General features: G+C 41.4%; 1 protein-coding gene across 1 annotated transcript in view; it reads left to right on the forward strand.

The window, feature by feature from the left end:
* LOC137377417 (MORC family CW-type zinc finger protein 3-like) overlaps positions 1–27,815 on the forward strand; it is a 120,989-nt gene extending 93,174 nt beyond the window's left edge. Inside the window, exons 12-13 of the mRNA XM_068046997.1 lie at positions 3,716–3,999; positions 18,220–27,815. Coding sequence (XP_067903098.1) covers positions 3,716–3,999; positions 18,220–18,367 — 432 coding nt within the window. The 3' untranslated portion in view covers positions 18,368–27,815. The remainder of the gene's footprint in view (positions 1–3,715; positions 4,000–18,219) is intronic.
* The last annotated feature ends 115 nt before the right edge of the window (positions 27,816–27,930 follow it).

Genomic DNA, 27,930 nt, shown 5'->3' on the forward strand with positions numbered 1-27,930 from the left:
ATTTTCATATTTTCCTATTCTCCTTTGAAACCCCCACCTCCACTCATGCTGTGAGCCACCAGCCAAGAGGAGAAGCTGGAAACCTGTTCCCAGCCCTCATAGTTTTGCACAGTCCAAAGGAAATGCATGAGAGTGGCTTTCACTCCCTCTGTTGGGACATTTCTAGCCTCCATTGCCTCCCTATGGCTACACAGTTGAAATCAGGATCTCTCTGCATCGGGAATTGGAGGGACCAGCCTCTTTGCATATGTTGTACCATCAGACGACGGAATTCCAACACACAGGTACAGCATACCATTGATGAAGAGTGGGTGATGGCAGGCAGTGAGCACCCACCAAATGCCTAATGCCGCTGTCATGAGGCCACAGTTAAAATCGGCCCTATTGTGTCACAATAGTATGGGTGGTGCAAGGAGGGAAATTGTGTGAATGGTCACCTAGCTACTCCAGTAGTGATCTCTTCTGCCACTGATACTTTCTGATGTCAGATGCAAGTACAGTATTTTAATGTGCTGGTAACTGGAGGCATTCAGGTATTATTACCCTTGAGATGCTAAGTACACCAAGCTGTTAGAAGAGGGAAAAGCCCAACAGTAAAATTAAGGCTGGATGTTTGCTATAAATTGCAGAGGCTGGAATTGTACTCCACTGACAAACTAGAAGGAAAGAACGTTTTTCTTTTTTTTTTCTATTCGTTCCTGGGATGTGGGCGTCGCTGGCTAGGCCAGCATTTATTGCCCATTCCTAATTGCCCTTGAGAAGGTGGCTGTGAGCTTCCTTCTTCAACCGCTGCAGTCCATGTGGGGTAGGTACATCCATAGTGCTGTTAGGAAAGGGAGTTCCAGGATTTTGACCCAGCGACAGTGAAGGAACGGCAATATAGTTCCAAGTCAAGATGGTGTGTGGCTTGGAGAGGAACTTGCAGGTGGTGGTGTTCCCATGCTCTGCTGCCCTTGTCCTTCTAGGTGGTAGAGTCGTGGGTTTGATGAAAGCTACTATGAATGTAATAAGTTTATTGATAAAGTATACTTTCTTTACAAATCAAAATTGCAAATATGTTGTACAAGTTAAATAGTAGAGTTTTCTGTAATCCAATAGGCCTTATTAACAGTAATTGTTTTTCTGAACATTGTATATTCTTGCAACATATGGCTTCTCTTTCCTACCCCACGTATAATACTTTGTACATGGTTAATTTTGTTATTTTTCCCCATTATTGACAGTACGAGTTACATGTGAAAGAGAGGAGAGTCTTTGAATTGTTCTTTATCATCCATTTTTTTTGGTTCCAGTAAGGTCTTTTCTACAATCACTTTGTATAAACCACAAATTTGTTTCTCAGTAAGTGCTGTCAAACTTTCCAAGTTTGATCTAAGAGGACAAAGATTCAGTGGTTTGATGAGACTCGAGTAGCTAAAAAAAGTAACTCTGGAAATCACATTATGTCCTCCCAAGAATCTTCCTCTTCATGCTCCATTCAAGAAAACAGATGGTGATCAGGAAGGAATATACAAGAATAAAAGCAAAATACTGCGGATGCTGGAAATCTGAAATAAAAACAATAAGTGCTGGAAATACTCAGCTGGTCTGGAAGCATCTGTGAGGAGAGAAGCAGAGTTAAGGAAATGTTAACTCTGCTTCTCTCTCCACAGATGATACCAGACCTGCTGAGTATTTCCAGGAATATACAAGTTTGGTCAAAATCCTCATCTCTACCCTGCCAGAATTTGTTTTAACACTAAGGAAGCATCTAGTAAGGATGTAGAAAATCTGAACATCCCATTCCAGACTTTGTTCCTTATACTTAACAAGTAGATCAAAAATGAGTTATGTGCCTCACTTCTAAATCACTACATAAGTGAAGCAAGAACACTTTTTTTTTGCTGGTTCATGATTACATAGTTATCAGCCACCTTGATCTAAATGCTACTTTACCATATATCGGTGTAGATCTGAGAATTCAATGACAAAGAAAGGGAGGCATCAGATTCGGATGCATAATTGTTGCAGTTCTAAGTATTTCACATCATAGCCATCTGACTTTTAAGTTTAATGTCAGAAGGACCACAATGCAAAAAGTGGCGATGTTTCCTTCATGTCCAGGGTTCTAGATGCTGAATTTGCAGATGCTGCAGGAGAGGTCCATGCAGCGAATAATTACATCAAGAGTGAATAAACTGTACATGTCTTTCAGGGGCACTTTATATTTTTGACTCTTAGATCAGCTCAGAACCTTGTACTAACAAGGATTCAAAAGGCTGATATATCCAACTAGGATTCCTGTGTCCTGTGGGGGTGAATCTGTATTTCGAAGGAACCCTTCTGGTTTGGCAGATTTAGCTTCTGTTTTAAGAATCTCATAAAGCTAAAGAAAACTCTGAAAGACTAAAGAGAATATTCAATTGGGCAATAATGGTTACTGTTTTTCTGTAATATATTCAGCAAGCTAGCTAGATGCCTTGTATTTAAAACATAGATACCTGTGTTTAATTATCCAGGATAGTTATAGAAAATTAACACATTTCCAACTAGTGGATATGTTCTAGCAACATGGAGTAGTAGACTTTTTAAATCCTAGTTCTCCAGTTTTCTTGATGCTATAAACATTTCCATTGGCAAGGACTGTACATCTGATCACACCTTGTTAGCTATCTAGTGAGGGCATACTCTCAGAAGGCTGTCTCGTCACATTTCAGCGGTTGAGATTCTGGTGAATTGAAAGGTGACCAATTTTGAAATTTTTCATAAATACAGGTGTTATATTCAAAACTTTCTTAGTTTTCCTACCTTAGTAGCATATTCTGAAACCACAGAAGTAACTGGTAATCTCCCTGCTGTGCTAGAGAACCTTGCAAGAGCCAGCTCACAGCCCTGGAGCTAATGGCAAAGGCCTCCTTACAATAGCTATTCAAACATTCTCCTGTGTCTCAACTCATGTAATTGTTTGTTGCATCTACAGAGGCTAAGCAATGTACCAAAATATTGTGTAATTTACATGTCAAATTGCAACACCCAGCTTTCTTACCACAATGAATGCTTTTATAATACAAAGGACATCTGAGACACAAGTTGGACAAGAGTTGCCAATTATCCTAGTAAACATGTAGAAAAAGATTTTAGTTTACTACTTAGATTTTTCAAGTGCAAGGTCACTCAGACCTATGGGCACATCTAACCCACAGTTAGATTTAGCAAGGGATTGGATTGGAGGGAGACCTATGACTGCTCAGAAGATTGGGCACCAATGCATAAAATTCAATGGGGTAAGATTTTCTCTGCTGTTTATTGCAAAACCATAAACATATAATAAGTATGAGTTTATAATTTTGCTACAAATAGTGGCATTTTACTAACCTGTTGTTAGTAGCTGCTAATAAGGTTAATGTAAAAGAAACAAAATCTCACTAATCTTATGACTCTTGGTCGCCTTTTTTAAATAAAGAAACTGAAGTTAAAGTATAGGTATTTTGTAGGATGCCAAGGAAGGGAGAAGCCTTATGGAACAATTACAAAAATATCTTAAAAAGACAGCCATTATTTGTGATTTTCATCTGTTTGCTTGCCTTACTTATATTATGAGTAAGATATTTGATTTGAAGGGAAAATGCAACCTTCATATTTCAATAATATGCCTTTTCGAGTTCTTATGTTATATTGAAAAGGCTGTAAATTAGCTCAAGAAAATATAAGAAATAAATTATTTCTATTTTTACAGATTGGAAAAATAGAGCAAGAACGAGACCAATTCAGATCTGAGTATGAAAAAATGAAACAGGATATCAAAGCTAGCACAAACAAAGGTGAAGATTTTTATTGGACCAAAAAATCAGCTGCTGCGTACAGATACTCAGAGCTGGAGCTAATGCGGACGGAGATTGAGAAGTTAAAGGGACAGAAGGTAGAGCTGGAGGAGAAGTTGGAAGAGGCCCTGAGATGTAATGCAGTATATAAAGAAGCATGGGACCCTTCCACGAGCCAAGAAGTTGCACAGGCCAACAGGTAATGAAAACACATGCATAGTGATTAAAGAAGGTGTCTTGTCTATCAAAAAACCTCTCTCAAAAGTTTTGCTCATCAGAAATCTCTTGCCTATTAGGACGCTTTTTAAAATCCTATTGGCCTCACTAAATAAGTTCATTTTACTTGTAGCTATTTTAGGAACTTCTGTCATAAATTCATCGGATTGTTTCTAAAGGCAGCTGAACCACCATTTTTCTTACTTGGGCTATACAAATTCAAATGTATCTTGTGAGACTATCTAGGATCAGTGGGATTTGCATAATTCAGGCAAGCTCCAGTTGTTTGAAACACATCTAACTAGGAGCTCATTCTTTTGGGCAGGAAATAATATGTTGCTTAATGAGGCATCCTTCCTCAGATCTGCTGCATGGAATATCTGAAAGGTCTACTGCAGGAGACTGAAATCCAAGCTGATACAAATGTGGAAGTCCTCCAGCGGGAACGAGAAAGACGAGGGAACAGCAGGAGGTCTGAGAGCCCAGCCAGGATAAGCAGCGTCAGAGAGTGAGGTGGAGAGAGCACTGAGAACAGCGGGATGTCCGAGAGTACTGTGGGGATAAAGCAGTGGCAGAGAGAGAGCACTGTGGGAACTTGGAGGTCTGAAAGCACAGTGGAGATAAAGGAGCAGCAGAAAGAGAGAGAGCACAGTGGGAACAGCGAGGATAAAGGAGTGCCAGAGAGAGAGCACTGCAGGAACAGCGAGAGGTCAGAGAACACAGTGGAGATAAAAGAGCAGCGCAGAGAGAGCACTGTGTGAACAGCGGGTGTTCCAAGAGCACAGCAAGGATAAAGAAGTGCCAGAGAGAGAGAGAGAACTGCGGGAACAGCGGGAGGCCAGAGAGCATGGTGGGATAAAACAGTGACATTGAGAGAGAACACTGTGAGAACAAATCAACATTTTAAAAAAATCAAGGAGTCTCGTCCCAGGACAGCAGGTAGGTGATTGGTTGGTGAGTATAAAGGACTTTTTCCCTTTAAACTTGCGCAGTAAAGTACTGGATTAAATTTATAACTTAGCTAGTTAAAGTAATTAATAAAACTACAACTAAGTAAAACATTTAAGTTAACTCCTTGTTAAATTAAGGGAGATCAGTACAAGTGAAGCAACTGATGGGTGAGTAGCTGGGGAGTCTGTATTTATTTGAGTCTTAAATTTATTTCAGTTAAGTCAGTTAATAGTCTAATAAATAGGGCCATGGCAGAGCATCTCAGTCCTGTGGCGTGCACATCCTATTCCATGTGGGAACTCCAGAATGCTTCTCATATCCAAGACAACCATGTGCAGGAAGTGTCGTCAGCTGGAGCAGCTCAAGCTCTGGGTTTCGGAGCTTGAGCAGCAGCTGGCATCACTGTGGTGCCTCCGCAAGGTTGAGAGTTTAGTCGATAGCACATATCTGGATGTGGTCACCCTGCAACTTAAGGGTATGCAGGCAGAGAGAGAATGGGTGACCGACAGGCAGTCAAGGAGGACCAGGCAGGTAGTGCAGGGGTCCCTGGAGTGCATCTCATTGTCCAACTGATATTCAGTTCTGAGTACTGGTGAGAGTGGTGGTTCCTCTGGGGAGTGCAGAGCCAAATCCATGGCACCAAGGATGGCTCAGCTGCACAGGGAGGAACAGCTGGAAGATGGGATAAACAATAGTGGTAGGGGATTATATAGTTAGGGAAACAGACAGGCGTTACTGCAGCCAGGATGGTATGTTGCCTCCCTGGGTCAAGAATGTCACTGAGCAACTGAGGGTTGAGGGTGAAAGCCAGCAGTCATGGTCCATATCTGTACCAACGACATAGTTAGAAACAGTGATGAGGTCCTGCAGGCAGAATTTAGGGAGCTAGGAAAGAAACCAGCAAGCAAGACCGTAGAGGTAGTAATCTCCAGATTACTCCTGGTGCCATGCACTAGTGAGTATAGAAATAGGAGGATAGAGCAAATGAATGAATGGCTGGCAGGATGGTGCAGGAAAGAGGGCTTTAGATTCCTGGGACATTGGGACCACTTCTTGGGGAGATGAGATCCATACGGGTGGACGGTTACACCTGAACAGAGCCGGGACCAATGTCCTTGCAGGGAGGTTTGCTCATACTATTGGGGAGGATTTAAACTAACTTGGTGGGGGATTGGAACCAAGAGGTAATATAATTAGGGAGGAAAGACAAGGTGCACAAAGTATTGTGAGAAACAATAATAGAATAAGACATAGTAAGGTATTAGGTGGGGTCAGAGCAAGAGGGAATTGCAATAAGGTCTAAAGTAGATTTTCAATGCCTGTACGTGAATGCACAGAGTGTGATAAATAAGGTTACTAAGCTGCAGACATAGATAGTCGTGTGGGAGTATGATGCCTCGATCTTAAAATTCTCATCCTTGTTTACAAATCCCTCCATGGCTTCACCTCTTCCTATCTTTGTAACCTCTTGCAGCCGTACAACCCTCGAGATCTCTGTCCTCTTGCGCGCTCCTGATATTTTCTTCGTTCCAGCATTGGTAGCTGTTTCCTCAGCTGCCCGGCCCCTAAGCTCTGAAATGTACCACCCCCCCCCCCTCCCCAACCCGCCACATCGAAAACCTCTATACCCCTCTCTTTTACTTTAAGGTGCGCCTTAAACGTACCACTTTGACAAAGCTTTTGGTCACCTGGCCTAACATCTCTTTATGTAGACTCCTGGGTTTTATTGCATCTTAGCCATGGCCTTAATAAAGCATAGAGCAGTTAGAATAAGTCAACATGGTTTTAAGAAAGGAAAATTGTGTTTGACAAATTTATTCGAGTTTTTGAGGATATATTTAGTAAGGTAGATAAAGAAGAATCAGTGGATATAGTATACCTTGATTTCCAAAAGGCATTTGATAAGGTGCCACACAAAAGGGTAATAGGTGAGATAAGGGCTGGGCTTAAAGAAATAGAGGTAATATCTTCTTTCTTTGGCCTCCTTATCTCGAGAGACAATGGGTAAGCGCCTGGAGGTGGTCAGTGGTGTGTGGAGCAGCGCCTGGAGTGGCTATAAAGGCCAATTCTAGAGTGACAGGCTCTTCCACAGGTGCTGCAGAAAAATTTGTTTGTCGGGGCTGTTGCACAGTTGGCTCTCCCCTTGCGCTTTTGTCTTTTTTCCTGCCAACTGTTAAGTCTCTTTGACTCGCCACACTTTAGCCCCGCCTTTATGGCTGCCCACCAGCTCTGGCGAACGCTGGCAACTGACTCCCACGACTTGTGATCAGTCACAGGACTTCATGTCGCGTTCACAGACGTCATTAAAGCTGAGACATGGACGGCCGGTGGGTCTGATACCAGTGGCGAGCTCGCTGTACAATGTGTCTTTGGGGCTCCTGCCATCTTGCATGCGGCTCACATGGCCAAGCCATCTCAGGCGCCGCTGACTCAGTAGTGCGTTTAAGCTGGGGATGTTGGCCACGTCGAGGAATTCTGTGTTGGAGATACGGTCCTGCCACCTGATGCCAAGTATTCTCCGGAGGCAGCGAAGATGGAATGAATTGAGACGTCGCTCTTGGCTGACATACGTTGTCCAGGCCTCGCTGTCATAGAGCAAGGTACTGAGGGCACAGGCTTGATACACATGGACTTTTGTGTTCTGTGTCAGTGCGCCATTTTCCCACACTCTCTTGGCCGGTCTGGACATAGCAGTGGAAGCCTATCCCATGCCCTTGTTGATTTCTGCATCTAGAGACAGGTTACTGGTGATAGTTGAGCCTAGGTAGGTGAACTCTTGAACCACTTCCAGAGCATGGTCGCCAATATTGATGGATGGAGCATTTCTGACGTCCTGCCCCATAATGTTCGTTTTCTTGAGGCTGATGGTTAGGCCAAATTCATTGCAGGTAGCCGCAAACCTGTCTATGAGACTCTGCAGGCACTCTTCAGTGTGAGATGTTAAAGCAGCATCATCAGCAAAGAGGAGTTCCCTGATGAGGACTTTCCGTACTTTGGACTTCGCTCTTAGACGGGCAAGGTTGAACTACCTGCCCCCTGATCTTGTGTGGAGGAAAATTCCTTCCTTAGAAGACTTGAACGCATGTGAGAGCAGCAGGGAGAAGAAAATCCCAAAAAGTGTGGGTGCGAGAACACAACCCTGTTTCACGCCACTCAGGATAGGAAAGGGGTCTGATGAGGTGCCGCCATGTTGAATTGTGCCTTTCATATTGTCATGGAATGAGGTGATGATACTTAGCTTTGGTGGACATCCAATCTTTTCTAGTAGCCTGAAGAGACCACGTCTGCTGACGAGGTCAAAGGCTTTGGTGAGATCAATGAAAGCAATGTAGAGGGGCATCTGTTGTTCGCAGCATTTCTCCTGTATCTGACGAAGGGAGAACAGCATGTCAACGGTCGATCTCTCTGCACGCAAGCCACACTGTGCCTCAGGGTAGACGCGCTCGGCCAGCTTCTGGAGCCTGTTTGGAGCGACTCGAGCAAAGACTTATATAATATATTAGCATGGATACAAATTGGTTAATGGACAGGAAGCAAAGAGTAGGGATAAATGGGGCATTTTTAAGTTGGCAGGCTGTGACTGGCAGAGTGCTACAAGGATCTGGGGCCTCAGCTATTTACAATTTATTATTATTAAAGACTTAGATGAAGAGACAGAGTAATATATCTAGGTTTGCTGATGATACAAAGGTAGGTGGAAATGCAAGCTGTGGGGATGTCGCAGGCTGCAAAGAGATATAGACAGGTTAAGTGAGTGGGCAACAAGTTGGCAGATGGAGTATAATGTGAAGTGTGAGGTTATTTCCTTTGGTCGTAACAACAGAAGAGCAGAATATTTTTTAAAAGGCATGAAACTTGTAAATGTTGATGTTCAGAGAGCCTTGGGTGTATTCGTACAAGGAATGCACAAAATTAGCATGCAGGTGCAGCAAGCAATTAGGAAGGCAAATGGCATATTGGCTTTTATTGCATGGAGGTTGAAGTATAGGAATAAAGAAGTCTTACTGCAATTGTACAGGGCATTGATGAGACCGCACCTGGAATACTGTGTGCAGTTTTGGTCTCCATATTTGAGGAAGGATATACTTGCATTGGGGACAGTACGGCGAAGGCTCACTAGATTGATCCCTGGGATGAGGGGGTTGTCGTATGATGAAATGCTGAGTAAATTGGGCCTATGCTCTCTGGAGTTTAGAAGAATGAGAGGTGATCTAATTGACACTTACAAGATTCTGAGGGAGCTTGACAGGGTAGACACAGGGGTTGTTTCTACTGGCTGGGAAATTTAAAACACGGGCACAGTCTCTGGATAAAGGGCGATCATTTAGAAGTGAGATGAGGAGAAATTTCTTCACTCAAACGGTTGTGAATCTTTGAAATGTTCTACCTCAGAGGTTAGTGGATGCTCCATTGTTGAATGTGTTTAAAGCTGGGATAGACAGATTTTTGGTCTCTTAGGGAATCAAGGGATATGGGGAGCAGGCAGGAAGGTGGAATTGAAGCCCAAGATCAGTCTTGATCATATTGAATGACGGGGTAGTCTCAACAGGCCATGTGATCTGCTCCTGCTCCTATTTCTTATGTTCTCATGTGGTTCAGTGTCAAATTGTGTTTGACAATCACCCCTGTGAAGCACCATAGACATTTTACTATATTAAAGGTGCTATATAAATGCAAGTTTTTGTTGCTGTTGTTGAAAGTTTTTTTTATTCGTTTGATGGCATGTGGGCATCGCTGACCAGGCCAGCATTTATTCCCATCCACAGTTGCCCATGAGAAGGTGATGGTGAGCTGCCTTCTTGAACCACTGCAGTTCATGTGGTGTAGGTACACCCACAGTGCTTGTCGGAAAGGAGTTTGAGGGTTTTGACCCCGTGACAGTGAAGGAACAGCGATATAGTTCCAAGTCAGGATGGTGTGTGGCTTGGAGGGGAATTTGCAGTTGGTGGTACCACGCATCTGCTGCCCCTGTCCTTCTAGGTGGTAGAGTCGCAGGTTTGGAAGGTGCTGCCTGAGTAGTCTTGGTGCGTTGTTGCAGTGCATCTTGTAGATGGTACACACTGCTGCCACTGTGCATCGGTGGTGAAGGGGGTGAATGTTTGTGGACTGTTTGCCAATAAAGTGGGTTGCATTGTCCTGGATGGTGTCGAGCTTCTTGAGTGTTGTTGGAGCTGCACCCATCCAGGCAAGTGGAGAGTATTCCTTCACACTCCTGACTTGTGCCGAGTAGATGGTGGACAGGCTTTGGGGAGTCAGGAGGTGAGTTACTTGTCACAGGATTCCTAGCCTCTGACCTGCTTTTGTAGCCACGGTATTTATATGGCTACTCCAGTTCAGTTTCTGGTCAATAGTAACCCCCAAGATGTTGCTAGTGGGGGATTCAGCGATCGTAATGCGGTTGAATGTCAAGGGGAGGTGGTTAGATCTCTCTTTTTGGAGATGGTCATTGCCTGGCACTTGTGTGGCGCGAATGTTACTTGCCACTTATCAGCCCAAGCCTGGATATTGTCCAGGTCTTGCTGCAATTGTACATGGACTGCATCAGTGTTTGAGGAGTCGCAAATGGTACTGAACATTGTGCAATCATCAGCGAACATCCCCATTTCTGACCTTATGATTGAAGAAAGGTCATTGATGAAGGAGCTGAAGATGGTTGGGCCCAGGACACTACCCTGAGGAACTCCTGCAGTGATGTCCTGGAGCTGAGATGATTGACCTCCAACAACCACAACAATCTTCCTTTGCGCTAGGTACGATTCCAACCAGCAGAGAGTTTTCCCCCTGATTCCTATTGACTCTAGTTTTGCTAGGGCTTCTTGATGCTATACTTGGTCATGCCTTCAGTCACAGCCTTACATTAATAATCTCACAAATTATCTAATTGCTTGTACATACTCCTGTCATCCCTCCACGTATGGCTGCAAACCTGGGGTTTGCTGCATCTCAAGGTATCCATTCGTTTGCATTCATTTCAAAGTAGAAGACACCCCATAACAGCTGAGAGAAATTGGCAACAGCTGGTGGACTCCCAAAATTGAGATCATCTTTCCGCTCAGAGGAAGAAGCTTTACCCAGCTGGGGAGAAAGGCCTTTGATAGTTTTGGAGATGGAGAAGTACGAGGAGCTGTGCCAGTTGAAGATTTGTCAGGACATTCTGTTTCTCTTCCATTTAACTGTCAAGTCATATGAAACACCCTTGTTATTTCTTCAATTAAAAAAGACATGATCTCTCCTCCTTGGAAATAACCTCGATTTCTCTTTTCCCTCTTTAGATGTGCCATGACACCGAGATGATACAAGTCCCTCTGCATTTAATTATACCAACAGTTTGCAGCACTCACCCTCATTCACTCTATCCCTTCCTCCCAGTTAACAGCACAAATCCATCCACCCGCGGGGGGGTGGGGGGGGTGGTGGTGAAGTTAGTCAATGAAAAAGAGAAAAATAGATTGGAGAAGTTAGGATTGAGCAGGTTGACACATAGAGAGCATGTGTGATCAGAGGCAGCTGGTGATGGTAAATGAGGAGGAAGATTTTGGCTGGACAGTTATGAGGTGTCATCTTTCGATTAAAGAACCTAGAGTACTACAGCTGATGGGTGTACATGTTTGGACAGCATCAAATGTTGGTGCAGTCTTTGGGTCCCATATTAGACTGTGTGTTGCGGATGGCAGCACAGGTGAAGAAGTTCACCAACTGTTTATGCAGCATATTGGAGAACCATTTATGATCTTTGCAATGTAACATGGCATATAGGAACCTCTACAGCAAAGTGTAGTCCTTACTTCCTGCATTGATGCTCAGACTTCTGCCATGGAGGCCTTGAGTGCAGGGTTGGAGAATGTAGTCTTTTTGGATTTGGACGACTTTAGTGATCAGTTTCTGCCGAATATCACTCAAGCCTTCACCAATCTTCCTGTACCATTAGACTTGCTTTCATACGGATCAGTGGCTGTGCACACTGCCCAGTTCTTCAGGATTCTCCCAGGTTGATCCAGACACCTGAAATGTATCTTCAACTCAGTAATAATCCTGGTGGACAAATGGATATTGTTAATGCTGCCCAGTTGTGGTCCCTGCATCAGCTAAGGCCATACAGGATAATTTGTATCTTCACGAAGCACCCAAGGGCTTTGCTTTCTGAGTTTAAAAGTACTGTTACAGTGGAGTTCTTCAATATAGAGGATTTGTGGAAGTTACCAGGGAAGTAAGCATTCACTTGCATAATGGTGTGCTGCACTTTGGAAAAATGTTTTCCTTTCCTATTGACCTATGTCTGGCCATTGATAAAGGAATCATATGTGGTTACTTGGGTGCCATTCACTACTTATCTGCAACTACTTGCCACTCGGTGTGGTTGTCCATGCAGAAGCTGATGGAATCATATGTTCTAGAAATTAAGGATGATGGTGACCTGAATAACCACGAAGAAAACAGCACATGGCATAAATCTATGATAGCTTCACAGACATTTCTCCTCAGCCAAATGCAAGTAGGAGTGCCTCTGCTTATACATGTCATGTACCTCTGGTGCAACTTCATCAGTCTTGGCCTCCCTCCATTGATCCTCCTCCCCTTCCACGAAACAAAGATAGTGGGATTCCATAATAGCAAATCCATTGAGCTAGGAATCCTAGGGATAGGACCCATGAAATTGCGTGGGAAGGTGCGGGGATTAGTGCCCTTTGCCTTCCCAATGCCTTGGATGTTAGACTACGGTGGAAAAGGCCAAGGGCAGCCTTCCCGTCCAGAAGCCAATTGAGGCCCTTAAAAGTAGAAAATTTATGGCTACTTAAGGACCTCTTACCACCGCCGCTGGTATTTTACCAGAGGGGTGCCTCTGCCATCTGGGGAGATCACCCAGTAAAACAAGACTGGCTCCCTGTGGGCTGGGGGGTGGTGGGGGCCTCCTCCATGGTCATCTTGTGGCCCACAGAGGGCCCCCGGCGGAAAAGGCCACCCTTCCGCAAACAACTCCCCCCACCCATCACCGGAGCCTGCTGGACTGGCACCTTTGAGCCTGTCACACTTAACTGAGCTTCGGGGCTCCAGCACTGGTCCTGGTCATTGAAGGGATGGGGACCCTGACAAATTCGGCCAGGGGTCCAAACCAAGGCTGACACGGGGTCAGCACCTTCCAGACCGTCACTGGAAACTCCCTGCCATTGGGATAAAAGTCATCCCATTGTGAGTTTTCCAAAAAGGCATAGGGAAAAATGGTAGCCCTCAGCAAATTGACCCGGGTTCAGTTCTGGGTACTGCCTGTGCGGAGTTTGCAAGTTCTCCCTGTTTGCAAGTTCTCCCTGTGACTGCGTGGGTTTTCGCCGGGTGCTCCAGTTTCCTCCCACAGCCAAAGACTTGCAGGTTGATAGGTAAATTGGCCATTATAAATTGCCCCTAGTATAGGTAGGTGGTAGGGGAATTGAGGGAAGGTGGGGATGTGGTAGGAATATGGGATTAATGTAGGATTAGTATAAATGGGTGGTTGATGGTCGGCACAGACTCGGTGGGCCGAAGGGCCTGTTTCAGTGCTGTATCTCTAAATAAATAAATGGCACCTAGGCAGATGAGAATGTAGGTGACAACAGCAAAAAAGAAACAAAAATAACAAGTAATAAGGTTTTAACTGAAACTGAATAAGCTTGGCCCTTTGAACTTAACTTTCATCTTCAAGGTAGCACGTAGAACTTAATTATTTTATATAGGTCATAGGAAATTTTTATTTTTTATTCATTCATGGGATGTGGGCAACGCTGGCCAGGCCAGCATTTATTGCCCATCCCTAATTTCCCTTGAGAAGGTGATGGTGAGCTCCCTTCTTGAACCGCTGCAGTCCATTTGGGGTTGGTATACCCACAGTGCTGTTAGGAAGGGAGTTCCAGGATTTTGACCCAGCGACAGTGAAGGAACGGCGATTATAGTTCCAAGTCAGGATGGTTTGTGACTTGGAGGGGAACTTGCAGGTGGTGGTGTTCCCATGCATTTGCTGCCCTTGTCCTTCCAGTTGGTAGAGGTCGCGGGTTTGGAAGGTGCTCTCTAAGGAGCCTTGGTGCATTGCTGCAGTGCATCTTGTTGATGGTACACACTGCTGCAACTGTGCGTCGGTGGTGGAGGGAGTGAATGTTTGTAGATGGGGTGCCAATCAAGCGGGCTGCTTTGTCCTGGATGGTGTCGAGCTTCTTGAGTGTTGTTGGAGCTGCACCCATCCAGGCAAGTGGAGAGTGTTCCATCACACTCCTGACTTGTGCCTTGTAGATGGCGGACAGGCTTTGGGGAGTCAGGAGGTGAGTTACTCACCTCAGGATTCCTAGCCTCTGACCTGCTCTTGTAGCCACGGTATTTATATGGCTACTCCAGTTCAGTTTCTGGTCAATGGTAGCCCCTAGGATGTTGATAGTGGGGGATTCAGCGATGGTAATGCTGTTGAATGTCAAGGGGAGATGGTTAGATTCTCTCTGGTTGGAGATGGTCATTGCCTGGCACTTGTGTGGCGTGAATGTTATTTGCCACTTATCAGCCCAAGCCTGGATATTGTCCAGGTCTTGCTGCATTTCTGCATGTGCTGCTTCAGTATCTGAGGAGTCACGAATGGTGCTGAACATTGTGCAATCATCTTTCTAATCTCTTACCATTTAAGAAATACTCTGCACATCTATTCCTCCTACCAAAGTGGAAAACCTCAAATTTTTCACTTATATTCCATCTGCCATGTTCTTGCCCACTCTCTAAGCCTATCCAAATCCCATTGAACCTGCTTTGCATCTTCCTTACAACACATATTCCCACCTAGTTTTGTGTCATCCGCAAATTTGAAAATATTACATTTGGCCCTCACATCCAAATCATTGATATATATTGTGAACAGCTGGGGCCCAAGCACTGATCCTTGCGGTACCCCATTAGTCATAGCCTGCCAAAGTGAGAATGACCCATTTATTCCTACTCTGTTTTCTGCCTGTTAACCAATCCTTAATCCGTGCCAGTATATTGCCTCCTATACCATGTGTTTTAATTTTGCTAACCAACCTCCTGTGGGGGACTTTATCAAAAGCCGTCTGAAAATCCAAGTATGCTACATCCACCGACTCCCTTTATCAATTCTGTTTGTAACATCCTCAAAAAAACTCCAACAACTTCATCAAACATGATTTCCCATTCATAAATCCAAGTTGACTATGCCCAAATCAGATCATTTTTATGATAAGATGATTAATTAGCCCTTTCTCATTACATAATACTAGATCTGAAAAAGCCTGTTTTCTAGTCGGTTCCTCAACATACTGCGATAGAAAACCGTCCTTAGAAACTCGTCCTCCACAGCATTAGTGCTCATTAGGTTTACCAAGTCCATATGCAGATTGAATTCACCCATGATTACTGTATTACCCAAGCTACATGCTTCTCTAATTTCCTGATTAATACCATGCCTCACACTACCACTACTGTTTGGTGGCCTATAAACAACTCCTACCAATGTTTGCTGCCCCTTGCTGTTTCTTAGCTCCACCCAAACAGATTCCACATTTTGTTCTTCCGATCTGAGATCCTCCCTTACCAAGGTACTGATCCCATTATTATTATCAGCACAACACCATCACCTTTTCCTTTTTGCCTATCCTTCCTAAATGTCAAATATCCTAGAATATTCAGTTTCCAGTCTTGGTCGCCCTGTAGCCACATTTCCGTAATGGCAATTAGATCATACCCATTTACCTCTATTTGGGCCTTTAAATCATCTACCTTGTTTTGAATGCTGCGTGCATTCAGCTAGAGTGCCCTTAACCTTGTCTTTTTGACATTATTCTGCATTCTCAGCCTAGTTGATGCTCGCCTTTGTTTCGCCTGCCTTCTAATTTCGCTTGCTACTTTTCTACTTCCTGTTACCAGCTTTCCTCCTTCCAATTTGAGCTACCCCTCAGGTTCTCATCCCCTTGGCAAGCTAGTTTACCCTCCTCAGTAGCATTAACAAATCTCCCTGCGAGGATATTAGTCCCAGTCCTGTTAAGGTGTAGTTCGTCCATCTTGTACAGGTCCCACCTGCCCTAGAACAGGTCCCAGTGCCTCAGAAATCTGATGCCCTCCCTCCTGCACCAGTTCTCCAGCCATGTGTTCAATCAATCAATCCTCCTATTCCTATGCTCACTAGCACGTGGCATTGGGAGTAATCCTGAGATTACTGCTCTTGAGGTCCTGCTTTTTAATTTCCTTCCTAACTCCCTAAAATCTGCTTTCAGGACCTCATCCCTCTTCCTACCTATGTCATTGGTACTAATGTGAACCACGACATCTGGCTGTTCACCCTCCCCCAGAAGGATGTCCTGCAGCCACTCCGTGTTTAATGTTTGAAATTTAAGACTCAGTGAAAATGATGGAAAATTGAGCGTATAACATCACCACATTATTATCAACTCATGTAAAAATCGGAAAGTGGTTCCACCATCGTCTAGAAATTATATCAGAAACTCTGATGGGGGCTAAACTGAACAGTGATTTGGTACAAATGATCCGTACCCCCAATTCCTGCCTGTTCCCATCAATTATCATCTCATTGTCAGGCAGAACACACCAGGAAATCTAGACTATTACTTGCAAAGAGTGAGGAAAACAATAGGAGAAGGTAGATAATCTAACTATCCTAACTATTTGTTTTCCTCTGTTTAAAACAGTGTGCCTTTAAGACTCTGTGAAAAACAGTGTACCTTGAAGACAGAGAGAGAAGTTTTAGATTTCTGAGAACAGTGTGCCACAGCTGCACCTGTTCCCTAGGCCACAGTAGGAGAGAGAGGTCACATGGGGTACTGTAACTTTTAACTGTGTGTAAAGACCAACTAAAACCAGTTTTGAAAGAGACACCAGCGAAGCATGCTTGCCTTGAAGGAAGAGAATTTCTCTCAGCAGAAATTCTGCAATGACTCTCAGGCTGTGTTAATTGCCTAAGAAGAAGCAAAAATTCTTTTGAAGAGAACATTTGTATTGCTGGAAGTAGCAAAATTCCTTTTCTTTACTTCCAATCCAAGAAGTCTTTGCTTCAAGATTGACTCTCTCTTGACTGATTGTGTTTTCTGGAATTCGCAGTAAAGTTTCGACTGAAAGACCACCAATTTTAAAATCCACAAGTAGACCTGTGTTGAAAGAACTGTGTGACGCTTGCTACAACCGAAGTGCTTTGAGTGCCTATCAAGTAAAGACTGTTCATCAAATCCACATGGAGAATTCGAGTGGCATCTGATTTTTTTTTTTACACTAGGATACATCACCCATCAGGAATGTAACCCGCAAAGACTTATAACCCAGTTATTTATTTATTCTTAAGAAACAGCTAATTTTTAAAACATTTTAAAACCGGTTAACCGTTAGGTTTTGAGCATGGGGGTTAGATTAAATGAGAAGTTATAAGGTCTTTCGACATAAATTTATCTTAACAGTGTTAAGATTTAGTTTATTAATAAATAGTTAATTTGTTATCTAAAGATACCTAGTTTGATTTTTTTTTTATTCTGGGGGTTAATAAAGTGTTTAATTTGGCTGTTTTCCAGTTGGGTGTGAAAACTTTAATAATATGCTGTGACCTGTGGAGTGATAGGATCGAATTGACAGTGCATTGCTCCAGCCTCAGTCGTAACAATAAGCACATGGAGAAAATTGATCAGAAATGTGAAATTAAGACACCACTTTGGATTGAAAAGAAAGCAAACTGAACCATTAAAACTTCTTTTACAATGCTGTTTTATTTTGCATCAGCTCTCCAAAAGTTGTTCAGTATTTCACTGCAGTGTGTTAATAAATAATTACAAAGTTGAATTATTCTGAAGACTTGTTTGTTGAGGGGACCGAATGTTGTAGTGGTCTAGATGCTGCCTTTTCATCACTGGTTTGTTGTTGTTAATCCAGGCCTTACTGATGGCATGAAATTCTGGCTGTAAGAGTCCTAAATGAAATGAGTTTGGGTAATCTCAATCTCAATCTTGGGCTCTCCCTAATGAGCACCAACTTGGCAGTCTAACTCAAAGAGGCTATAGGGTGGTTAATGAAATGGAAAAGTCTCACTATTTTGCAGTTGGCAGTACTCTTCGGAGGTTCAAGAGAAGCATTTTATTCTGCACTTAACTGAGAGTACTTGATGCTAACATTGGGTGTCCAAGATGGAACATGTTTCATTTTCTAGCCACATCTCTCACCTTGACAATGAACACAAAAAGAACTAAATATTTGATGATACCAGACCCAAATAACCTATGTTGTGTTTCAACAGTGTACTGGCAAAGCTGAAGTCATTGCGAGTAAAGGTTGGACAGCTGTTGGGATCCGTTCTGCCACACTTGGACTTAAGCGACATCAGTTTCGAAACAGACACAATCGATGAAATCCTAGAAAAGGTTATAGAAGCAAATAAACTCTGAGCCAAATCTTCCATTTTAAAACATGCTAAGAAAAAGACCTCACCAATTTCTGATGAATGTGTTTGAGCAACTCGTGTGTGTTTTTGAAATGTGCATATCCCAGAAAAATAGAAACAAGTGATAGTAATGTACAGGAAGTATTCGCAACAACGGCTACTACTGAAGGTACAAAATCGACTGTTTTGATAACCATGCATCTGATCAAATCTGTCCACTTGTAATGAAATTTATCAGAGCTGCTGGTAAATGACACAAACTGCTGCTCTGTGTGTTTTTTTTTTTTTGCCTCTTTTTGTAAGTGAATACTCCAGCACAAAAAGTTGTGTCCCAGTAACATGATTGAAAATATGTCTGAATACATAAGCTTAATCTATTGATTTTGGAAGAGTGAAACCAAGGATACAGCATTGCCTTAAGCTAACCATTTGTAATGTACTTGTAGAATCAAATGTCTGATGCCAGCAACTTTTACAGTTCCAAACCAGCACATTGCTGAAACTTTTATAATATGTTATTAGATCTAATAACATGCGATTGAGATGTATATTCCATTGTCACAATGACAGCTTTTTTTTAATTCATTCATGGGAGTCACTGGCATGGCCAGTATTTATTCTCATCAGTAATTGCCCTTGAGAAGGTGGTGGTGAGTCACCTTCTTGAACTGCTGTAGTCTGCATAATGAAGGTACTCCCACAATGCTGTTCAAGGAATTCCAGGATATTGACTCAGCAGCGATGAAGGAATGGCGATATATTTCCAGGTTAAGATGATGTGTAACTTGGAGGGGAACTTGCATGTGTTCCCATGCGCCTGCTGCCCTTATCCTTCTGGGTGGTAGTGATCGCAGGTTTGGGAGGTGCTGTTGAATAAGCTTTGGTGAGTTACTGCAGTGCATCTTGTAGATGGTACACACAGCAGCCACAGCATGCCAGTGGTAGAAGGAGTGAATGTTTAAGGTAGTGGATGGGGTATCAATCAAGTAGGCTGCTTTGTCCTGGATGGTGTCAAGCTTCTTGAGTGTTGTTGGAGCTGCATTCATCCAGACAAATGGAGAGTATTCCATCACACTCCTGACTTGTGCCATGTAGATGGTAGACAGGCTTTGGGGATTCAGGAGGTGAGTCACTCACCATAGAATACCCAGCCTCTGATCTGCCCTAGGAGTAACAGCATTTATGTGGCTGGTCCAGTAAAGTTTCTGGTCAGTGGTAACCCCGGGATATTGGTGGGTGGGGGATTTGATGATGGTAATGCCACTGAATGCAAAAGGAAAGTGGTTAGGTTCTCTCTTGTTGGAGGTGGTCATTGCCCGCCACTTGTGTTGTGCAAATATTACCAGCCACTAATTAGCCCAAGCCTAAATGTTTTCTGAAACTATTGAAAATAACAAGAGGGTAAGAAATTGTTCTTTTAGTGATTTTCTGACCATGCTGTCCTGTTCAAGCTGTAGTGACTGGAGAAAAATATCAATGAAAATCATTTTTTTTTTACTCTTAGTAACCAGTTGATCAGGTGAGTGAGCCTTTAAATCAGTTGAAAGATTGGTGCTGCTAAGATTGAGTAACAGAATGGTTACACAAAGCTGCCAACTGTATGTAAACGTGTGCCTGTATCTCCAAAGAGAAATAGTATAGTTCTAAAATTCAGCCTTCTTAATGCTGTTCATTTCCTGCTGGATTTTTCCATTCTTTCCAATGGAATGCATCATATTTGTGATAAATGGGTCAAATATGCTTTTTGCGTCTGAGACTTGAACCTGAGTCCGTGAAAAATTTGGAGTTTGAGCTACTTGGAAGTATCCAGTTATATTAATACATGTTGGTTCCTGCAAAATGTTAACTTTATAGTGTGGGGAAAAATAGGCTTATGATATTTGAATTTGAAATATTCAGTCAGATTCCTGGGTTAAAGCTCCCTTGCCATAAGATTACTGAGTACAGATTTGAGCCAACAGTGAGCAAAGAAGGTGAATTTCCATGGAAGTTTTCACCATCATCCACTGTAACTTTGGCAGAAGAGCTGCGTAAACTCCAAAAGACATTCATCTCCATAGTGTCATCTGAACTGCTGAAATTAAGTGTATCTTGACTCCGAGGGTGGTTCAATGTCTTGTGGCTGTTTAAGTGTAATATGCTCGTATTTATTAGGGCACAAAAGAAGTTAATTGTTGATCTTCAAAACATGAATGTAAATCCAGTGAACTTACTGGAGTACTCTGTTTTTAATGCGACATTATTGTGTTAGATATCAGGCCTGAAATTTTAGAAGGCCCTTCGACTGATGAACATGTGGCAGAGTAGAACTCCTGGCCATCCACGAAGCCGATTGTAGACCCTTTCTCCCAAACTGTGGATCAGATCAGCCGTTGGCCCCTGTAAGGGCACATCAGTAGCATCCACTCAACAGAGGCCTGGGAAAATAGAGTTCGGCTCCTATGATCAGTTCTTTGATGTTTGGGTCTTTGCTCAAATGCTTTTTTTAAATACCTCAGTAACATTGCCTTTGCTACTATACCTCTGACTAAGTCACTTATTTACAACTGATTTCCTAGTTATTTACTTGAGGTTGATTCAACCTCCTGCAAAGAACACCCCCTCAAATGATGAATCACAAATTAGCATTATTTTTGAGAAAAGCGCACTACAGTTGCTTTTTAATAAATGGTTCTAATTGTTATTTTGTTCCACATCAAGAGGAGTGCAGATTCACAGCTGGTTTGCAAAGCATACAGTGCCCCTTAACATTTGGGATCTACATTCTAATAAATTGCAGACTGGTGAGATGGGAGTTTAATCTCTGACCACTATGAAAGTTCTAAATTAAGTGAGTTTGGGCAACTTCAACCCATTTTGAATATGAGTGCACCAAAATGGCAATCATGCTTGAAGAAGCAGTAAAGATGGCTGTTCTGAGAAATAGAAATGTCCCACTGATGCAGTTATTACTGTTAGATACCCTGTTGATTTCTAGTAGAGGGCAGTTTACTCTGCATCAGACTGTTATACCAGACCTCAGTGGGAAAGTGCAAAGGGAGCTTTATTCTGCATTAACTCATGCTAAATTTAATCTGGTGCAGTCTTGATGGCAACATGCAAACAGACTTTTCACAGTAATATCGGCATAGCAGCCCTCACCATGAGTAGTGCGAAAACTGTCCTATTATTAAGCCTTCCATCTTTAGACTGTATGGGTGTCGCGGGTGATAAGAGCCTGTCGAATATTTGTGAAATTCTTGGGTTTTCTATGCAGTGAGAAAATAACCAGGACCGATAATTCTACCTGGCAAACGGAAGTGGACAAATGTAGATATACACCCACAGTTCTGTGTGAAATGTTTTGGGCAGTGAAAATTCAGTTGGGCTCATAGCACAAAACTGCACTAATGTTGCATCTTATTCAGAGAAAGAAAGGAAGAACTAACTTGCAACTGATCAAATTCTCAATACATTTGCAAGTGCTTTAAAACAAATTCATTCATTTTGGATGCACAGTTAGTTATTAGGTAGGAAAATTGAGCTGCCAATTTGTGTACAGTAAAGTTCTACAGACAGTAAATGAGATAAACAGTTCATCTGTGTTTGATTGTGTTGATTGAGGGACAAATGTTACCCCGGACACAGGCAGAACTGAGTGTTCTTCCCTGAATAATGTTGTGGTATATTTTATGTCCCTCTTAACAGCTAGAGGTGTTCTTGCTTTAATGTCTCACCAAAAAGGCAGCACCACAGACAATGCAGCACTACTTCAGTTCTCCAGTAAAGTATCAGTCTGGATTATGTGCCAGACATGTGGAGTGTACCTTCATTGCACAACCTTCCAACTCAGCAGGTTTCATGGAGGGGGTTGGTAGTGTAATGGTTATTGTACCAGACGAACACTCCAGAGGTGATGAGTTCGAATCCCATCATAGCAAGTTGTGAAATGGAATTCATTAAAAAGAAATGATCATAAAAGCTGCTGTTTACTATTAAAAGTTCAATTGGTTCATCAATATCCTTCAGAGAAAGGAGCATACTGCTCCTATCTGGTCTGACTATACATGACTCCATCCGACACTACATGCTTGACTGTTAATGCCCTCTGAAGTGGCCTAGGTAGACACTCAGTTCTAAGAACAATAGCCTAAGAAAAAGAATCACCATCTTCTCAGGGCAGTAATTGTGTCCGTTTAACCCAGATTCTGCAAGCAAATTCTGAAAAGCTAACATTAGGGGAACTTCTGAAGTTGAGGCTGAGACACATTTTAGACACAGTAGAAGGAGCTTTATTCTACATCTAGCCATGCTATATGTGACTTGGGATTCTAGCTGCTCAAAACAGCAAGTGTTCCAGCTCCCATTCTAACATCCCTCAGTTTAATTTTTTTAAAAAGTAAAAACTAAAAATCCAAGCGATTCCATTCAGTGCAGATTGATCGTGATTTATTGGATTGCAATTCTCTACAAATATAATATTTCACAGAAAACCCAATGCAACACTGTCCTGAAGTTTGAAAACTCTCAGCAAATGTTCCTTACAGATTTCCCAGATATTTTATTTTGCTGTATTTATATCTGGTTTATGTATCATTATGTCCCAAATCAGGATTTGGAATGTTATTTCATTGTAATATGTTGGAACATTAAGTAAACAGGATTTAAAGTTTATATATCCTATTGTGTAGTCATGCCAGTTATGACCATGGCACTGCTCGTAAAATTTTAGTGATTTAGTTAGAGGATAACTTGTGTACTAATGCTAACATGTTCTTAAGCTATACCTAAAATAATTTCTTCTACCCTTTTTCCAATGGAATTTGTTCTTAAGTGTAGGATAACTAAGAAAAAATAATACATTTTTTTTTGTTAAATTTAGAAAGAAATTGGATTAGTTTTACCTGTGGAAAGATATATCTGTTTTATGCCAGATAAGAAATGAAAACTGTTGTACTGGTATTTAGAGATTTACAGTATTTTTTTAATACAATTTGTGTTGAGCTTTTCTCTAGTGGCCTTGTTTCAGAATCAGCTATTGTCACACCACCATTGCAAATTAGCTTTACATCCATCAAACAAAGCCTCCTCAGTTTGGTACACCCAGTATTAATCAACATATAGAAACAGTAATAAAAGTGTTAACTGGAGTTATAGTGTACCTTTCTGAAAGCGAGGAATGGAATTTTCATATAGAAAAATCAAAGGGCAGTGTGAGGTGCTATTGGCCTGCCTTCTAAAAGTGTTTTCATTGGAAACTGGTGAAAGGAATTATTTTTCCAACAGTTGGACCATAAAGAATATTTTCCAAGGAATGCACTTGTAAGCCACCTAGGACCCCCTCCCTTTCAGAAAGTTTTCCAGTCCTCCTTATTGAAAGCACTGTCAACAAATGAAATGGGCAACTACCTCAGTATTTTCCTATTTCCTCAATCAGAACATTCCCAAAAATTGCTCACAGGTAAACCAGATAGACACAATCAAATTGATAACCATAAAGAGGAGCATTCTAATTTTTCATGTAATGAAGATATAGGGCTGGATTTACCTCCAGTATCCTGCCCCTGGTGGAAAAGGGAACAAAATTGGGCAGTAAGGCCTACTCCTATGCTCTCCTCCCCAGCTAAATTTCCCACTACCAATCTCTTATCCTGAATACAATTCTTCAACAAGTTCAGTTGCATGATGAGCTATAAATCAATTAATTGTAGTGGCAACTAATGCGCTCAGGTTGCAAGTTCTTCATGTTCATCGTTGAAAGGCAATCTTCTGGGGGAGTAGCAATACAAATAACAATAGTTACTGCCAAAATGAACGCATTTACCAAACCAGTGAGATCTTGGTGTTTTATTTGGGAATGAGGAAAAGAACACTGGATGAAAAACGTATATCAGCATTATCTCTAGTTCTCATCATTAGTAGACCCATACCTTTCAAACTTCATTGTACTGGAATTATGGACTTAAGGTTGGCATTTGAAACAGGAATACAGTTATCAGTGCAGCCAGCAAATCTGCCAGCTTTGGAGTCTTGTCACCAGCAGCTTTTCTCAGCAACCCAATTTCATGTCAGTTAGAACAAGAAAGTTGATTTTATTTCTAGAAAGCAAAGTATTGCTGATATGGTAAATAGAAAATAAATCCCAGTAGGGAGTGACTTTTAGATTGGGAGAATAGAGGAGAGCTTTACTGTGTAGCTAACTGTGCTGTGGACATCTGGGAGCGCTGGATAAAACAATGGATGTCTGAAATGGAAAGTGTTCTGTTTCCCTGCACTAGCACACCTCATTTAGAAAATGACAAAAAGGGGCAATTGAGAGAGGATATAGTTGGAAGATAATATATTGACTTGTTTTGCTGTAATTCTACTAATAGAGATGCAAAAGAAGATTTTGTGGCATGACACAGGTGTTACATATTTATTATCTGCTCATTTTTTCACATTGTTCTTTTTTTTTAACTGAACAATTTATGAATTTTCTGTTTATATTTTAATACTTTATTCATCAAAAATTAGACAAGAGGTTAAAATGTTTTGGATAATACTTTAAGTTTTTCTATTTTTGTTAAAATAAGTCCAGAGTTCTATGTTTGAGATAAGCACACAGCAATGCTAAATGTTGGTGTGTTTGGGAAAACTAGTTATTACAACAGTAGATGATATTAGAGAATACATCTGAAATTAATTCACTAAGATTTTAAAGCATTATTTAGTAGCCTAATCTAAGTAGAAAATATAGATTAAAAAATGTGTCGTAGAGGCAGGAACCGGATGTGGAATAAATATTATGCAAGGAACTTTATGTTCTGTTATGGATATCTTCATTTTTACTTTTTAATTCTCAGCCTTTTTCTGAACCTGTTTAGTAGATATTTCTGCTTTCACTAATGTTGGAAAGGGTTAAATTTTTACTCTGCTCCCCCTGTAGCAAGCAGCTCAGCTCTTTCCCCAACTCTGCCTCTCCATGTTAGAAGCCATGGAGCTTTTAGTGGCCCTTATGCCAAAGACAAATGATATTATTAAAGAGACCTACTTCTTGTTTGAATAGTGGAGCGAGGGGGAATTGGAGGATTTTTTTTTCCTCACAGTGGACAGTCCAGCCTCGTGGCCCAACCAAGAGCTGACAAAACTCAATGAGTAGGTAGAGTGGTTATGTTCCTGGGCTAGTAACCTAGAGGCCTAGACTAATAATCCAGAGCGTGTATGTTCACAGCAGTTTGAGAGTTTTTAGATTCAGTTTAAAAAATCTGATTCATGAAGTTGTCAGATTGTCACAAAAACTCAACTGGTTCATTAATGTCATTTAGGGAAGGAAACCTGCCATTCTCATCCAGTCTGGCCTAGATATGATACCTGTCCCACATCAATGTGGTTGAGTCTTAACAGCCTTCTGATGTTTCAGTTGTATTAAGCTGCTACAAAGAATTGCAGCATTTCAAGGAGAAGGGCCACCATCACCTTGTCAGAACATCTAATGGTAGAGAATACATGCCTGCCATAATAGTGATACCCACATCCTGAGGATGTAAATTTTGTAAAGTAGATGGTTGAGTAAAATCTGAGCCTCTAAATAACTGGCCAGCAGATGCCCAGTAATGTGCACCTGCAGCTTATGGAATCCAAAAGACCACCTCACGAGCAAAAGCAGCTAGTCAAGGACACCATTTCAAAACAACAAAATATGGGCCTAATGGTCAATAGCAAAATGTTGCTAATGAGCCACAAACAGGAGATTAAAAAATATTGAGATAGTGTCATCTAATGTTTATATGTAAGGTACTGCCATAGAATTGTAGGCATCTGAATATCAACGTAGAGAGATGTTGGTTTTCAATGTACCTTGTTGCTTTCACCATCCTCCAGTCAGCCCGAGATAATTTCATCCCAGAAACAGTTACAATTTTAAGCATGGGTGGGATGCCAACAATATTAATAATGAAGGGGCCATTTGCGTTCTTTTCAAGGTTCATGTTATCAATACACTGAGAATGTTCTCTAACAAAAGGTAAGATGTTGATATATTTTTTAACCATATATATATTTTGTTACAATGTGTTTGTCATGCCATATGAAGGCGCTGAAGTGAAAGTATTTCAAACAAATGGTTTTATAATCTTTAACATATAATCTATATAATCTATAGTCTTAAAATATCTTTTAATATCCAAATTATTAATGAGAAATGAAAAATAGAAACAAACCAGTTGATACTTCATTGCATCTTACAAACTCAGGTGAAAATTGTTTACTCATCTAATCATTGTAAAAATGGGGCAGGGTAGATTAGTGTCTTTATTCAAAGCATTAATTTGATTTTCTGTGTGCCAGTACCTAATATCTGTGAATCAGTTCAGTTGAGCAAACGAGGTGCACACATGAGGCAGCAAAGGATTCGAATATTGCACCATATCACTTGTAGATTTTCTCTTTTTTAAATTCAGAAATGTAAAATTGTAGGATCCCAATAGATGGAGAAAATTTGAAGGGAAAGGACTGTACCAACTATAGCTGCCTTTCAAAAATGAGGCAGACCACCCAGCATTCTAACAAAACCATTTGCATGTAGGGATCTAAACTGATCTAAAATCTGGCAAGAATTTGTGATGGGAGAAAATCATGGCCTGTTTTGCTTTGGTGATAGTACAAATTAAATGAAAACCTAAAGAATATCATGAAAATTACGTCTGTGTTTTATTAAAAAGGCTAGACTTTTTCTGTTTGATTTAAATTTCAGAAATTTTCAGTCTGCTCAACTGGACTGTGTCATCCAAACTCAGACAAATGACAGCCCTATGTGTTTGGGTCATACCAATCTTTCTCACCAATAGAAATGCAATTTCTACACAGTCTTTTCCTCTCAAGTATTTAAAATGTGTGAAAAAAATGAATGAAATAAAATGTTTGTGTTATTACTGTTAAATTAATATTTATTATTTGATATTTACAGAGGGTTTTGTTGGGTTCTGCATTGTTTGGAAAGCAGTCTGTTTCTATGTGGCATGTTCGCTGCAGAGCTATCTTGTATTGAGAATTCATTAAGGAGTTGCGGAACACTGACGGTTAATATTTTGCATCCATAATTGTTACTCACTGAGCTAAAGGAGCAGCTTTTAAAAGAATACTGTGTTTGTGCAAAAAGTGTTTGGAAAACCTGTTGTTACAAATAGGCAAAGCTATATATTGAATCAAAATGTAAAAACTATAGCCCTTAAACTCTCACACGTTTGGTAAAAAAATCCCTATTTTGTACTAGATTACGCGGCCCTCCTGTTTGTTTTAAACCTGTGACACAGTACTTTCCCAACAGGAACACTAGAAACAGCTGTGACTTAAATTTCCTTTTTTGGTTCAAATGTACAGCAACATGATTTAATACATCTTGCAGTCGGGTTATGATTCTGGCAAACACGACTTTTTTTCAGTTTAAATATGTAATGTAAATAAAGAGGAATGGAACCACATGGCATAAGGAATATTCTTGTCATCTTTTTATATGGGTGAAAAAGTCTATATGGACAGCATCAGTCAATGTTTCAGGCTTCTTGGAGACAGTGACAATTCTGTCTTCTGTTAGTGGAAGGAAAACTA

This window comes from Heterodontus francisci, chromosome 15 (genome assembly GCF_036365525.1).
Source record: "Heterodontus francisci isolate sHetFra1 chromosome 15, sHetFra1.hap1, whole genome shotgun sequence".
Lineage (NCBI taxonomy): Eukaryota > Metazoa > Chordata > Chondrichthyes > Heterodontiformes > Heterodontidae > Heterodontus > Heterodontus francisci.